The sequence below is a fragment of the Melospiza melodia genome, chromosome 25 (assembly GCF_035770615.1).
Source record: "Melospiza melodia melodia isolate bMelMel2 chromosome 25, bMelMel2.pri, whole genome shotgun sequence".
NCBI lineage: Eukaryota > Metazoa > Chordata > Aves > Passeriformes > Passerellidae > Melospiza > Melospiza melodia.
This window is the reverse complement of record NC_086218.1, coordinates 10382902-10398059: the sequence shown is the minus strand read 5'-3', so window position 1 is coordinate 10398059 and position 15158 is coordinate 10382902. Positions and strand designations below refer to the sequence as shown.

The following is a 15158-nucleotide window of genomic DNA, read 5'->3' as shown; positions in this document are numbered from 1 at the left end:
AAATTTTGGGGGTGCAGAGACCCCAAATTTCCCAAATTTTGGGGCACAAAGACCCCGAGTTCCCATTTCTGGGGTGCAGGGACCCCGAAATCCTCCCTGGGCTCAATTTTGGGGTTCGGGGACCCCAAAGATCCCAATTTTGGGGTTCGGAGACCCCCAAAGTTCCCAAATTTTGTGGGCACAAAGACCCCCAAATTTCCCAATTTTGGGGTTCGGAGACCCCCGAAGTTCCCAATTTTGGGGTGTCCCCACCCAAGTCCCCCTCCCAGGACCCCAAAGTGACACAAGGGACACGAGGGGTGGTGGCAGCGGCCGTGATGGGCACGGGGACACTTGGGGACACTTGGGGGGGGGGGGGACATTTGGGGACACCCAGGGGTGGCTGAAGGAGAGCCAGGGTGGCACTGGGGGACAGGGAGGGCACCGAGGGTCACACGGGTGGCACGGGTGGCACAGGAGGTGGCACGGGTGACAGTCACCGGCCGCTGTCCCCTCCCCGTGGTGGCTCCTCGGGCAGGTCCTGCTGGATGAAGAGCCCTGGGGACAGAGGGGACACCCACAGTGTCCCCAAGCGTGTCCCCGCCTCCCCCCTCCAGTGTCCCCGCGTGTGTCCCCAGCCCTGTCCCCAATGTCCCTCACGGGTGGCCCCGGTGTGCAGCGTTGTCCCCGATGTCCCCAATGTCCCAATGTCCCTGATGTCCCCAGGCTGTCCCCAATGTCCCCAGTGTCCCCGATGTCCCTGATGTCCTCAGTGTCCCCAATGTCCCCAGTGTCCCCAGTGTCCCCAATGTCCCCGATGTCCCAATATTCCCAGTGTCCCCAATGTCCCCAATATCCCCAGTGTCCCCAATATCCCCAATGTCCCCAGTGTCCCCAGGCTGTCCCCAATGTCCCCAGTGTCCCCGATGTCCCTGATGTCCCCAGTGTAACCAGTGTCCCCAATGTCCCCAATGTCCCCAGTGTCCCCAATGTCCCCAATGTCCCCAATGTCACCAGTGTCCCCAGTGTCCCCAGTGTCCCCAATGTCCCCGATGTCCCCAGTGTCCCCAATGTCCCCAGTGTCCCCAATGTCCCCAGTGTCCCCAATGATGTCCCCAATGTCCCCAGTGTCCCCTCACTGGTGGCCTTGGTATGCAGTGTTGTCCCCAGTGTCCCCAATGTCCCCAGTGTCCCCAGTGTCCCCAATATCCCCAATGTCCCCAATGTCCCCAGTGTCCCCTGAGTGTCCCCTCACCGGTGGCCTTGGCGTGCAGCGTTGTCCCCTCGGCGTCCCACAGGTCACAGCTCAGGAAGAGCTTCCGGCCCTGGTGGCGCTGCAGGAACGCCTCGAGCAGGAGCACCGAGAGCAGGGGGACAGGCCTGGGGACACAGGGGACACACGGTGACATTGGGGACACTGGGGCTCCCTGTGTCACCCTGTCAATGTCACAGCCCCCCGTGCTGCAGGAACGCCTCGAGCAGGAGCACCGAGAGCAGGGGGACAGGCCTGGGGACACACGGTGACACAGCGGACACACGGTGACACCAGGGCTCCAAATGTCACCCCTGCCACTGACGCTGCCCCTCTGTGTCACCTCTGTGTCACCCTGTCACTGTCACAGCCCCCCGTGCTGCAGGAACGCCCCGAGCAGGAGCACCGAGAGCAGGGGGACGGGCCTGGGGACAGGAGGTGACATTGGGGCTCCCTGTGCCACCCCTGTCACTGTCATTGCCCCCTGTGCCACCCCTGTCACTGTCACTGCCCCTTGTGCCACCCCTGTCACTCTCACTGCCCCCTGTGTCACCCCTGTCACCCCCAGCAGGAGCACAGTCCCCACGGGGACAGGCCAGGGGACATTGGGGACACAGAGTGACACCAGGGCCTGGTCACTGCCACAGCCCCTGGGTCCCTCCCCGCTCACCTCAGTGTCCCCTTGTGTCCCCAGGGTCCCCCCCGGTCACCCCGATGTCCCTTGTGTGTCACCCCAGTGCCACCCTGTGTCCCCTTGTCCCTCCCTTTGTGCCCTCCCGGTCACCCCGGTGTCCCCTGTCACTCTCATGTCCCCTTGTGTCCCTCTGGGTGTGTGTCCCCTCCCCTGGGGACACTCGGGCCACCCTTGGGACACCCTGGGGACATCCAGACCCTCCTTGGGGACACGCCCTGTCCCTTGGGGACACTCCTGGCCCTTTGGGGACATTTGAGACACCCTTGGGGACACGCCCTGGCCCTTGGGGACGCCCCTGGGGACACGGTGGGGACGGTGGCACTCACTCCAGGTAGTCGATGCTCAGGTTGGCTGTCACCACGCGCCCGCCCACCGCCAGCGCCAGCGTCCCCAGCGAGGTGTCAATGAGGGTGGCGATGGCACCGCCGTGCGCCAGCCTGGGGACACGGGGACATTGGGGACATTGGGGACATTGAGGACAGCAGGGGGACATGGGGACATTGGGGACACTGGGGACATTGGGGACATTGGGGACACTGGGGACAGCAGGGGGACACGGGGACATTGGGGACATTGGGGACATTGGGGACATTGGGGACATTGGGACAGCAGGGGGACACTGGGACATTGGGGACATTGGGGACATTGGGGACAGCAAGGGGACACTGGGGACATTGGGGACATTGGGACAGCAGGGGGACACGGGGACACTGGGGACATTGGGGACAGCAGGGGGACACTGGGGACATTGGGGACATTGGGGACATGGGGACAGCAGGGGGACATTGGGGACATTGGGAGGACATTAGGGACAGCAAGGGGGACATTGGGGACAGCTGGGGGACATGGGACAGCAAGGGGGACATTGGTGACAGCTGGGGGACATGGGGACAAAGGGGACATTGGGGACAAGAAGGGACATTGGGGACAGCTGGGGCAGTAGGGACAAAAGGGGACATTGGGGACAAAAGGGGACATTGGGGACAAGAGGGGACATTGGGACAGCTGGGGTGATGTGAAAGGGACACCAGGGGACATGAGGGTGACAGACAGATGGCAGCAGTGTCACACAGGGGACAGGAGGTGACAATGGGTGACAGTGGGTGACAGCAGGTGACAGTACATGACAGGAGGTGACAGTAGGTGACAGGAGGTGACACTGGGTGACAATGGTGACACTCACCCCAGGTGTCCCTCCAGGAAGGGCCCCAGCTGGCACAGGAGGTGACAGCAGGTGACAAGAGGTGACAAGAGGTGACAGCAGGTGACAGGAGGTGACAGCAAGGGACAGTGGGTGACAATGAGTGACAATGGTGTCACTCACTCCGGGTGTCCCTCGAGGAAAGGCCCCAGCTGGCGCAGGAGGTGACAACAGGTGACAGTACATGACAATAGGTGACAGTAGGTGACACTGGGTGACAATGGTGTCACTCACCCCGGGTGTCCCTCCAGGAAGGGCCCCAGCTGGCACAGGCAGCGCAGGCGGCCCTTGGGGACATTCAGGAAGGTGACGAACTCGAAGCCGTCCCCGTCGCCCTCGATGGCCCTCGGGAACAGCCGCGTGTCCCTGTCACCGTCACCGTCACCAGGCAGCCCCACCATCTCTGCGGGGACAGCGCTGTCACCGGGCTGGGGACGCTTGGGGACACTGCAGGGATGGGGACAGGGGGTTTGGGGACACTGGGGACAATGATGACACAGGGACCTACACAGACAGCGATGGCAGCGTTAGGTGACATTGGGGATATGGTGACACAGGTGACAGTGGTGACAGGTGACACAGGTGACAGAGGTAATATGGGTGACACAGTGACAATGACACAGGTGACACAGTGACACAGGTGACAATGACACAGTGACAATGACAATGACACAATGACAGTGTCACTCACGTGGCAGGAATCTCCAGTAGCTCGGCACCCGTGTCCAGCCCTCGTCCCGTGCCCATGGTGACACAGTGACAGTGACAATGACACAATGACACAGTGACAATGACAATGACACAGTGACAATGACACAGGTGACAATGACAGTGTCACTCACGTGGGCGGTATCTCCGGTAGGATGGCACCCGTGTCCAGCCCTCGTCCCGCGCCCATGGTGACACAGTGACAGTGAACAGTCACACAATGACACAGTGACAATGACACAGGTGACAATGACACAGTGACAATGACACAATGACACAGGTGACAATGACACAATGACACAGGTGACAATGACACAGGTGACAATGACAGTGTCACTCACGTGGCAGGAATCTCCGGTAGCTCGGCACCCGTGTCCAGCCCTCGTCCTGTGCCCATGCTGACACAGTGACAGTGACAATGACACAGTGACAATGACACAATGACACAGATGACAATGACACAGGTGACAATGACACAGTGACAATGACAATGACACAATGACAGTGTCACTCACGTGGCAGGAATCTCCGGTAGCTCGGCACCCGTGTCCAGCCCTCGTCCCGTGTCCATGCTGACACAGTGACAGTGACAATGACACAGATGACAATGACACAGTGACAATGACACAATGACACAGGTGACAATGACACAGTGACAATGACAATGACACAATGACACAGGTGACAATGACACAGGTGACAATGACAGTGTCACTCACGCGGCAGGAATCTCCGGTAGCTCGGCACCCGTGTCCAGCCCTCGTCCCGCGCCCGCTCCAGCAGCTCCCGGTGCCGCTCCCGCATGCGCTCGCTCCAGCCGGGGTTGGGGACAGCCAGGTCCCGCGGGGGGGGACACGGACGGTGACAGCGGCGCCGGGGACACGGGACAGGGGACAGGAACAGGGCCACCGCCCGGGCACCGCGCAGCATGGCCGGGGTGGCACCTGGCACCGAGACGTCACCGTGATGTCACCACAATGTCACTGCAGCGTCAATGCGATGTCACCACAATGTCACAACAATGTCACCGGAGTGTCACCGCAATGTCACTGCGACGTCACCACAATGTCACAACGATGTCATTGCAATGTCACCGCAATGTCACCAGAATGTCACCGCAATGTCACTGTGATGTCACCACGATGTCATTGCGATGTCACCACAATGTCACCGCAATGTCACAGTGATGTCACCGTGACATCATCGCAACCTCCCCTTAAGGTCACAGCAATGTCACCGTGATGTCACGGTGACATCACCACAATGGCACCACAATGACACCAGGGTCACAGCGCTTGGTGACGTCACAAAGGGACAATGAGGTCACTGCTGGTGTCACACCTGGAGCGAGGTGGCACTGGGGGATGTCACACCTGTTCGTCAGTGATGATGTCACTGATGATGTCACACACGGTTGCTGATGTCACACCTGGTTCCTGGTGACATTGGTGATGTCACTGGCCACTGAGCTCGCTGCCGACGTCACTGCGGTCACTGCTGCTGTCACACCTGGTCAGTGACGTCAGCCGTGCTGTCACACCCGCCGGTGACGTCACCAGCGCGGTCACACTAGCCCCCGCCCCACTACCCGTGACGTCACCCGCCCGCCCCGCCCCCAGCCAATGTCACCGTGTCCCCCCCGGGTCCCCGCCCCGCTCTGCTCCCCCTGCCCGGCCCTTCCCGCTCTGTCCCCCCGTGTCCCCCCCGTGTCCCCCCCGTGTCCCCTCCCTGTCCCCAGCCCTGCCCGGACCCGCGCTCGCCGAGGCCCCGCCCACCGCCGTGACGTCACGGCGCTTCCGGGTTTCCCCGCTTCCGGGGGCGGGGCCTTGAGAGACCGGAAGGGAGGCGTGTGGAGCCGCGCAGAGAGAAACCCCACAGACAACCCATAGAGAGAAACCCTATAGAGACCCCATAGAAACCCTATAGAGAGAAACCCTATAGAGACCCCATAGAGACCCCATAGAGACCCCATAGAGACCCCATAGAGAGATACCCTATAGAGACCCCATAGAAACCCCATAGAGAGAAACCCTATAGAGACCCCATAGAGACCCTATAGAGACCCCATAGAGACCCTATAGAGACCCCATAGAAACCCTATAGAGACCCCATAGAGACCCTATAGAGACCCCATAGAGAGATACCCTATAGAGACCCCATAGAGACCCCATAGAGACCCTATAGAGACCCCATAGAGAGATACCCTATAGAGACCCCATAGAAACCCCATAGAGAGATACCCTATAGAGACCCCATAGAAACCCCATAGAAATCCTATAGAGACCCCATAGAGACCCTATAGAAACCCTATAGAGACCCCATAGAGACCCTATAGAGACCCCATAGAGACCCCATAGAGAGAAACCCTATAGAGACCCCATAGAAATCCTATAGAGACCCCATAGAGACCCCATAGAAACCCTATAGAGATCCCATAGAGAGAAACCCCATAGAGACCCTATAGAGACCCCATAGAGACCCCAGAGAGACCCTATAGAGATCCCATAGAGAGAAACCCTATAGAGACCCCATAGAGACCCCATAGAGACCCTATAGAAACCCCATAGAGACCCTATAGAGACCCCATAGAGAGATACCCTATAGAGACCCAATGGCACCTTGTGGAGACCCCATAGAGCCCTGTGGAACCCTATGGAGAGAGACCCTATAGGGACCCTATAGAGACCTATGGAACCCCATAGAGACCCTACAGAGACCTATGGAACCCCATAGAGACCCCATAGAGACCCTATAGAGATCCGATAGAGACCCCATAGATACCCCACAGAGACCTATGGAACCCTATAGAGAACCCTACCGTGAGATACCCTACAGACACCCAATGGCACCCTGTGGAACTCTATGGAGAGAGACCCTATAGAAACCCTATAGAGACCCTATAGAGATCCCTATAGAAACCCTACAGAGAGATACCCTATAGAAGCCCTATAGAGAGCTATGGAACCCCATGGAACCCTACAGAGACCCTATGGAACCCTACAGAGATCCCCTGTAGAACCCCACAGATCCCCTACAGAGCCCTATGCACCCCCATGGACCCCACTGTCACCCCACACAGCTCCCAGCAGCCCCAAACCACCCCGAGTCTCCCCAAAGGGACCCCAAAAGGACTCCCAAGGGGAGAGGGACCCCAAAAGGACCCCAAAGAGACCCCCAAAGTGACCCCAAAAGGACTCCCAAGAGACCCCAAATTGAGAAAGACCCCAAAAGGACCCCAATGTGACACCAAAAGGAATCTCAAAGTGACCCCAAAGGGACCCCAAGAACAGCGAGACCCCGATTCATACAAAACCCTTTATTGGGGGGTCAGGGCAGCACCCCGGGGTGGGGGGCACCCATGGGGGCAGGGGGGGACAATGAAGGGTCCCAACAGAGCTGGGGGGGGCTGGGGGCACCCATGGGGGAGATGGAGGCACCCATGGGGGGGTCAGGACCCCAAATCAGGGTCAGGGCACACATTTAGGGTTAAGGGAGGATCCAGGATGGTTTTGGGGTGACATCCCCAGGTGGGTGGGGGGCACCCATGGGTGGGGGGGTCTCAGCTTGCAATGTGGGGGGTCAGGAACCCCTGGGTGGGCTCAGGACCCTCAGGGGGAAGGGGTCAGAACCCCAAAGGGAGATCAAGGGTTAGGAGGAAGGATTTAGGGTTAAGAGATGATCCAAGGTGGGTTTGGGGTGACACCCTAAGATGGGTGGGGGGCACCCATGGGTGGGGAGGGGTTCATCACCCCTTTGGGGGGGGGCGTCTCAGCCCATCGGGGAGGGTCAGGACCTCATAGGAAAGGTTCAAAACCCCAAGGAAGGATCAAGGCACACATTTAGGGTTAAGGGAGGATCCAAGGCGGGTTTGGGGTGACACCCTAAGATGGGTGGGGGGCACCCATGGGTGGGGGGCTCAGCGGTGGCCGCGCTGCTTCATGTGCTGCACGAAGTAGTCGTTGCAGGCAATGGTGAGCCCGGCCACCAGCGAGAAGAAGCCCTGGAAGCCGACGCGGCCATCGCGGCTCTGCTCAACGTCCCGCAGGATGCGATCCAGGGCGTTGGGGTCGCGCTGGTTCTGGGGGAAAAACGGGGGAAAATGGGTCAGATCCTAAATGGGAACGGGGTCAGATCCTAAATGGGAACGGGGTCCCACTCCAGGGCATTTGGGTCCCGCTGGTTCTGGGGAAAAAAATGGGGAAAATGGGTGAGATCCCAAATGGGAATGGGGTCAGATCCTAAATGGGAACGGGGTCAGATCCCAAATGGGAACGGGGTCCCACTCCAGGGCATTGGGGTCCTGCTGGTTCTGGGGGAAAAAATGGGGAAAAATGGGTCAGATCCCAAATGGGAATGGGGTTAGACCCTAAATGGGAATGGGGTCAGATCCCACAGGATCTGATCCAGGGCATTGGGGTCACGCTGGTTCTGGGGGAAAAAATGGGGAAAACAGGGAAAAAGGGTCAGATCCTAAATAGGAACAGGGTCCCACTCCAGGGCGTTGGGGTCCCGCTGGTTCTGGGGGAAAATGGGGGAAAAATGGGTCAGATCCTAAATGGGAACAGGGTCCCACTCCAGGGCATTGGGGTCCTGCTGGTTCTGGGGGAAAAAATGGGGAAAATGGGTGAGATCCCAAATGGGAATGGGGTCAGATCCTAAATGGGAATGGGGTCCCACTCCAGGGCATTTGGGTCCTGCTGGTTCTGGGGGAAAAAATGGGGAAAATGGGTCAGATCCCAAATGGGAATGGGGTCAGATCCCAAATGGGAACAGGGTCAGATCCTAAATGGGAATGGGGTCAGATCCCACAGGATCTGATCCAGGGCATTGGGGTCGCGCTGGTTCTGGGGGAAAAAATGGGGAAAACAGGGAAAAAGGGTCAGATCCCAAATGGGAACAGGGTCCCACTGCAGGGTGTTGGGGTCCCACTGGTTCTGGGGGAAAAACGGGGGGAAATGGGTCAGATCCTAAATGGGAACAGGGTCAGATCCTAAATGGGAATGGGGTCCCACTGGTTCTGGTGGAAGAAGGGTGAGTTCCTAAATGGGAATGTGGTCCCACAGGGTCAGCTCCAGGGTGTTGGGGTCATGATGGTTCTGGGGGGAAAAATGGGGAAAAAAGGGTCAGATCCTAAATGGGAATGGGGTCAGATCCTAAATGGGAATGGAGGGAATGGGGGGATCATCACCCCCTGATCCCAAGGTTTATGGGGTTTGATCCTGGGGTTTATGGGATCTGATCCCAGAGTTCTGTGGGATCCCATCCCAGGGGTTCTGCCTGGTTTGATCCCAGGGTTTATGAGATCCCATCCCAAGGTTTATGGGGTTTGATCTCGGGGTTCTCTAGCTCCCACTGATCCCATCCTATGGATCCCATCCCATAGATGAAATCCCATGGATCCCATAGATGAAATCTCATGGATTCCATACCATGGCTCACAGAGATCCCATCCTATCCCATCCCATGGATCCCATCCCATGGATCCCATAGATGTCATCTCATGGATCCCATCCCATCCCATGGATCTCACCCCATGGCTCAGATAGATCCCATCCCACCTGATCTCATGGATCCCATAGATCCCACCCCATGGATCCCATAGATGCCATCTCATGGATTCCACCCCATTCATGGATCCCATCCCATCCCATGGATCCCATAGATCCCACCCCATGGATCCCACCCCATCCCATGGATCCCATCCCATAGATGAAATCTCCTGGATCCCATCCCATGGCATAGAGAGATCCCATCCCATCCCACCCCATGGATCCCATCCCATGGATCTCACCCCATGGCTCACATAGATCCCATCCCACCCGATCTCATGGATCCCATAGATGCCACCCCATGGATCCCATAGATGCCATCTCATGGATCCCACCCCATCTCATGGATCTCATCCTATGGCTCTCATAGATCCCATAGATGCCATCTCATGGATCCCACCCCATGGATCCCATGGACGCCCTGGACCCCCCAGAGCCATGCCCACCTCGAGGAATCCCGGGAACTCCTTGTCCATGAGCGCCCTGAGGTCCTCCTTGGCCAGGTGCTCCTTGTCCCCCGCGTACTTGTGGAAGGTGAACATCAGCGTCTCCATGGCGTGCTCCAGCTGCGACGGCATCCTGACCCCGGGGCTGCCAAAATCCTGGTGGGAAAACCAAAACTCAGACTGGGAACCCCAAAAATCCCAATGGGAAACACAAAAATCATACTGGGAACCCCAAAAATCCCAATGGGCGATACAAAAATCCTGATAGGAACCCAAAAACTTCCATCAGAAACTTGAAATTCCTGATGGGAACCCAAAATCCCAAAGGGAAACTTGAAATTCCTGATGGGAACCCAAAAATTCCTGATGGGAACCCCAAAAATCCCGATGGGAAACCCAAAATCCCGATGGGAAACGCAAAATCCCGATGGGAAACCTGAAATTCCTGATGGGAAACCTGAAATCCCAATAGGAAACACAAAATTCCTGATGGAAACCCAAAAAACCCCAATTGGAAACTTGAAATTCCTGATGGGAAATCAAAAATCCTAATGGGAAACCTGAAATTCCTGATGGGAACCCAAAAATCCTGATGGGAAACACAAAATCCTGATGGGAAACACAAAAATCCCAACGGGAAACCTGAAATTCCTGATGGGAACCCAAAAATCCCAATGGGAACCCCAAAAATCCTGGTGGGAACCCAGAAACCCTCATTGGAAACTTGAAATTCCTGATGGGAACCCAAAATCCTGATGGGAACCCCAAAAATCCTGACAGGAAACCTGAAATTCCTGCTGGGAACCCCAAAATCCTGATAGGAACCCCAAAATCCTGATAGGAACCCCAAAATCCTGATGGGAAACCTGAAGTTCCTGCTGGGAACCCCAAAATCCCAATGGGAACCCCAAAATTACTGAGGGGATCCCCAAAAATCCCAATGGGGAACACAAATTCCCAATGGGAACCCCAAAATCCCTCCTGGATCACCCAAATTCCACCTGAGCTCCCCAAAATTCCTTCTGGACCTCAACAAAATTCCTTCTGAACCCCCCAAAATCCTTCTTGGAAATCCCAAAATTCCTCCTGGGAACCCCAAAATTTCCCCAAAAATCCCCCCTGGACCCCCCCAAAGTCCCTCCAGGAACCCCCAAATCCCTCCTGGATCCCCAAATCCCCCCTGAGCACCCCCAAAATCCCTCCTGGATGACCCAAATTCCTCCTGAACTCCCCAAAATTCCTTCCCAAGACCCCCAAATCCTTCCAGGACCATCCCAAAATTCCTTCCCGGGACCCCCAAAAGTCCCCCCGAGCCCCCTAAAATTCCCTCCTGTGACCCCAAAATTCCTGTTTCCATCCCCAAATCCCTCCAGAACCCCCCAAAATCCCTCCAGGACCCCCCAAATCCTTCCCTGGGAACCCCAAATCCCTCCAGCACTCCCTCAAATCCCTCCAGGACCCCCCAAAAATCCCTCCTGGGACGCCAAAATTCCCCCAAAAATCCCCCCTGGATCCCCCCAAAGTCCCTTCAGGACCCCCCAAAATCCCTCCAGAACCCCCCAAAATCCCTTCAGGACCACCTAAAATCCCTCCAGGACCCCCCAAAATCCCTCCTGGGAACCCCCAAATCCCTCCAGAACCCCCCAAATCCCTCCAGCATTCCCCAAAATCCCTCCAGGACCCCCCAAACCCCCCCCTTGGGCCCTCAAAACCCCTTCTGGGAACCCCAAATCCCTCCAGGACCCCCCAAAATCCCCCGCTTGGCCCCTCAAAACCCCTCCTGGGAACCCCAAATCCTTCCAGGACCCCCCAAAATCCCTTCAGGACCACCCAAATCCCTCCAGGACCCCCCCAAATCCCCCCCTTGGCCCCTCAAAACCCCTCCTGGGAACCCCAAATCCCTTCAGGACCCCTCAAATCCCTCCAGGACCCCCCAAAATCCCTTCAGGACCCCCCAAACCCCCCCATTCCCGCCCCTCCCCCGGCCGCGGATTTCCCAGGAATGTCCGGGAATGCTCCGGCCGTGACTCAGCCCCGGGATGGGGCGGGGGGGACACGAGGGGGACACGTCCCGAGGGTGTGGCCGTGTCACCCCCACCCCCTTGGGGACACCCCGGTGACTCACGGGGGGAGGGACCCCAAATAAAAAAATAAAAAATGGTAAAAAATGAAGGGATCCACCCTAAAAGTGACCGAGGGAAATGGGGAAGAGTTGAGAAAATGGGAAACGCCCCGAAAAGGAGGAATGTCCTAAAAAAAAAGAGGAATCCCGCCAAAATTAAGAATGCCCTAAAAAGGGGGAACCCCCCAAAAAAAGGAGGAATCCCCTAAAAAGGAGGAAACCCCCCAGGAAATTGAGGAATTCCCTCAAAAAATAAGGCAGAATCCCCCTCCCCAAAAAGGAGGAATCCCCTAAAAAGGAGGAACGTCCCAAAAAGGAACTCCCTCAAAAAGGAGGAATCCCCCCAAAAGGAAGGAGCCCCCAAAAAAGGAGGAATCCCCTAAAAAAGGAGGAACCCCCCCTCCAAAAAAAAGAGGAACCCCCCAAAATGGAGGAATTCCCTCAAAAAGAAGGAATTGCCTCAAAAGGGAGGAATCCCCTAAAAAGAAGGAATCCCCCAAAATGGGGGAATCGCCAAAAAGGAGAAATCCCCCCCCCAAAAAAAAAACGAAACTCCCCCCAAAAAAGGAAAAATTCCCCCCAAAATAGGGGGAATTCCTCCAAAAAGGAGTCCCCAAAGTGAGAGAGATCCCCCAAAAAAAGAAGGAATTCCCCAAAAAGGAGGAATCCCCAAAAAAGGAGGAATTCCCCCCCCCCTTAAAAAGAGAATCCCCCCAAAAAAGGGGAATTTTCAAAAAAAGGAGCAATTCCCAAAATGCTTCCCCCCAAAAAAAGTGGGAATACCCCCAAAAGTGACCCCCAGGGAAAGTGGGACCCTAAAAAAAAAAGGGGAACCCTCAAAGAAAAAAAGGAGGAATCGCCCCAAAAAGGAGGAACTCCCCCAAAAGTGACCCCAGAAAATGGGAACCACCCCAAGAAGGGGGAACCCCAAAAAAAAAAAGATGGAACCACCCCAAAAGTGAACACCCCAAAAGGGTGGGGACCCCCAAAAAGGGGGTTTGGAGATGGAGACCCCCAAAGTGGGGGACAGGGATGGGGTTCCCCCAAGTGATGCTCAAAATTCCCCCCCAAAATCGGGGAGCGGGACCCCAAATTTGGGGCCAGGATTGATCCCGCCCAAAATGGGGTCTGGGGATGGAGACACCCCAAAAACCGGGATGGGGCTCCCCGTTCCCGTTACTTACCGGGCACCCCAAATCAGAATTTAGACCCCAAACGGGGATTTAGAGATGGGGTTCTCCGTTATTGGGGTGCAGCACCGAGTCCCGTTCCCGTTACCGGGTGGGTTACCCCAAACCGGAATTTAGACCCCAAACCGGGATTTGGGGATGGGTTTCCCCCATTTTGGGGTGCGGGACCGAGTCCCGTTCCCGTTACCGGGCAGGGGGACCCCAAACCGGAATTTAAACCCCAAACCGGGATTTGGGGATGGGTTTCCCCCATTTTGGGGTGCGGGACCGACTCCCCGTTACCGGGACCGGGAGGGGGACCCCAAACTGGAATTAAGACCCCAGACCGGGATTTAGGGATGGGGTTCCCTAATTTTGGGGTCCCAACCCCAGTCCCGTTCCCGTTACCGGGCGGGGTACCCCAAACCGGATTTAGAGATGGGGTTCCCCATTTTGGGGTGCGGGACCGACTCCCAGTTCCTGTTACCGGACGGAGGACCCCAAATCAGAATTTAGACCCCAGACCGGGATTTCGAGCCCAAACCCGGATTTAGAGATGGGGTTCCCCGTTATTGGGGTGCGGGACCGAGCCCCCGTTCCCGTTCCCGGGGGTGCCGCTGTCTCTCACTCACCGTGCGTGCGGGGCTCGGTGCTCGGTGCGGACAGTGCCGGGGCGCGGTCCGGCCCGGGATATGCACGGCGGGGGCGGGCCGGACCGGGGGGGCTCGGGGGGGGCACCGTGACTCACCGGGACCGCCCGGACACCGCCCGGGCACCGCGCCCCGCCCCGGGCTGGGGCCCCCAGCGCCATCAGCGCCACCCGGGATGGCGGGGACACCACCGGGGACAGACGGGACAACACCGGGACCCCCCTGGGGACATGGGGGACCCTCTCTGAGATCTTCCGGGGACACCGGAGACACTCCCGGTTCTGTTCCGGGACCCCCCCCCCCCGGGCACCCGGGACAGCGGGGACACCCCTCGGGACCTTCCCCGGACACCGAGGACCCTCCCGGTTCACCGGGGACTCCTCCGGGTTCTGTTCCGAGACCCCCCTCGGGCACCCGGGACACCGGGGACACCACCGGGACCCCCTCGTGGCACCGGGGACCACCCGGGAAGCGCCGGTGTGATCCTGAAAAACCTCCCCGTGTCCCCCCCGGTGTCCCCTCGGTCCCTCCCCGGTGTTCCCCCAACCCCGGTGTCCCCCCAACCCCGTGGGTCCCTCACAGAGGTTCCCCCCGCGCCGCCCCCGGTTCGTTCAGGGCCCGGCGCCGCGGTGGCGCGTGCCGCGCTAATGACACTAATTACAATAATTACAATTACAATCGTTCATTGCCGCGCCCCGGGGCAGCAGAGAGAGGGGGGGAGGGGACATTGATGGTGAGGGGGGGGACACACCCAGGTCACCCCCCCCGTCCCATCCCTGCCCTGCCTCAGTTTCCCCACCCAGGAAGGGGCAAAGGTGAAGGGCCCCACCCGTGGGTGGGGGCGGGGAGCGCTCGGGGCCATGGGGGTGGCATTGCCCCCCCTCATTGTCGCCTCCTTGTCGCCAGGGTGTCCTCCCCGCCCTCAGGACGGGCTCCTCCTCCTCCTCCTCCCGTTGTCCTCACCCCACATTGTCCCTCTCATCCCCCCGCGTATCCCCTCTCAATCTACCCCACCCCACCGCTCTCCCCTCCCTCACAGGAACCCCCTGACCCCATCTCCACCCTCCTCTCCTCACCCCTTCCCTCAATCCTCAAAACGCCCTAAAAAATCCTCAAAATCTCCTCAAACCCCCCCAGACCCCCCCTTGCTGCCCTCAGTTAAGATGGCGGCGCCTCCGCCTCACGATTTCCAAGATGGCGCCAGTCCCGCCACGCAGCCTCGCGCTGCCCGTCTGCCCTCACTCAAGATGGCGCCCGCCCCGTGCTAACCAATAGCGCTGAAGCCAACAGCAGTAACCCGGATGTAGCCGCCATCTTGCCCTCACCCAACATGGCGCCGCCCCTCCTGTGTTTCCCTATGGGCGTGAAGCCGCAGCGGGCGCGCAGGT

At 58.2% G+C, this 15158-nt stretch overlaps 2 protein-coding genes across 6 annotated transcripts; both read right to left on the bottom strand.

The window, feature by feature from the left end:
* Window positions 1-300: 300 nt before the first annotated feature.
* LOC134429401 (acyl-coenzyme A thioesterase THEM4-like) lies at window positions 301-5624 on the bottom strand. Of its 5 annotated transcripts, none has more exons than XM_063176561.1 (7): window positions 5585-5624; window positions 5208-5343; window positions 4554-4960; window positions 3361-3529; window positions 2252-2362; window positions 1235-1359; window positions 301-537 (listed from the first exon to the last, which is right to left on the bottom strand). In XM_063176561.1, the coding sequence occupies exons 3-7, from the start codon at window positions 4762-4764 to the stop codon at window positions 476-478; spliced, it is 678 nt and encodes a 225-aa protein (XP_063032631.1). In that variant the 5' UTR covers window positions 4765-4960; window positions 5208-5343; window positions 5585-5624; the 3' UTR covers window positions 301-475. The 5 variants fall into 5 exon arrangements, with proteins under 5 accessions (XP_063032631.1, XP_063032627.1, XP_063032629.1 ...); XM_063176557.1 differs by having other exon boundaries at window positions 4554-4883; XM_063176559.1 differs by having other exon boundaries at window positions 4554-4817.
* A 1920-nt stretch (window positions 5625-7544) lies between these two features.
* S100A10 (S100 calcium binding protein A10) lies at window positions 7545-13824 on the bottom strand. The gene is made up of 3 exons (XM_063176567.1): window positions 13753-13824; window positions 9830-9985; window positions 7545-7912 (listed from the first exon to the last, which is right to left on the bottom strand). The coding sequence occupies exons 2-3, from the start codon at window positions 9959-9961 to the stop codon at window positions 7751-7753; spliced, it is 294 nt and encodes a 97-aa protein (XP_063032637.1). The 5' UTR covers window positions 9962-9985; window positions 13753-13824; the 3' UTR covers window positions 7545-7750.
* Window positions 13825-15158: the final 1334 nt, after the last annotated feature.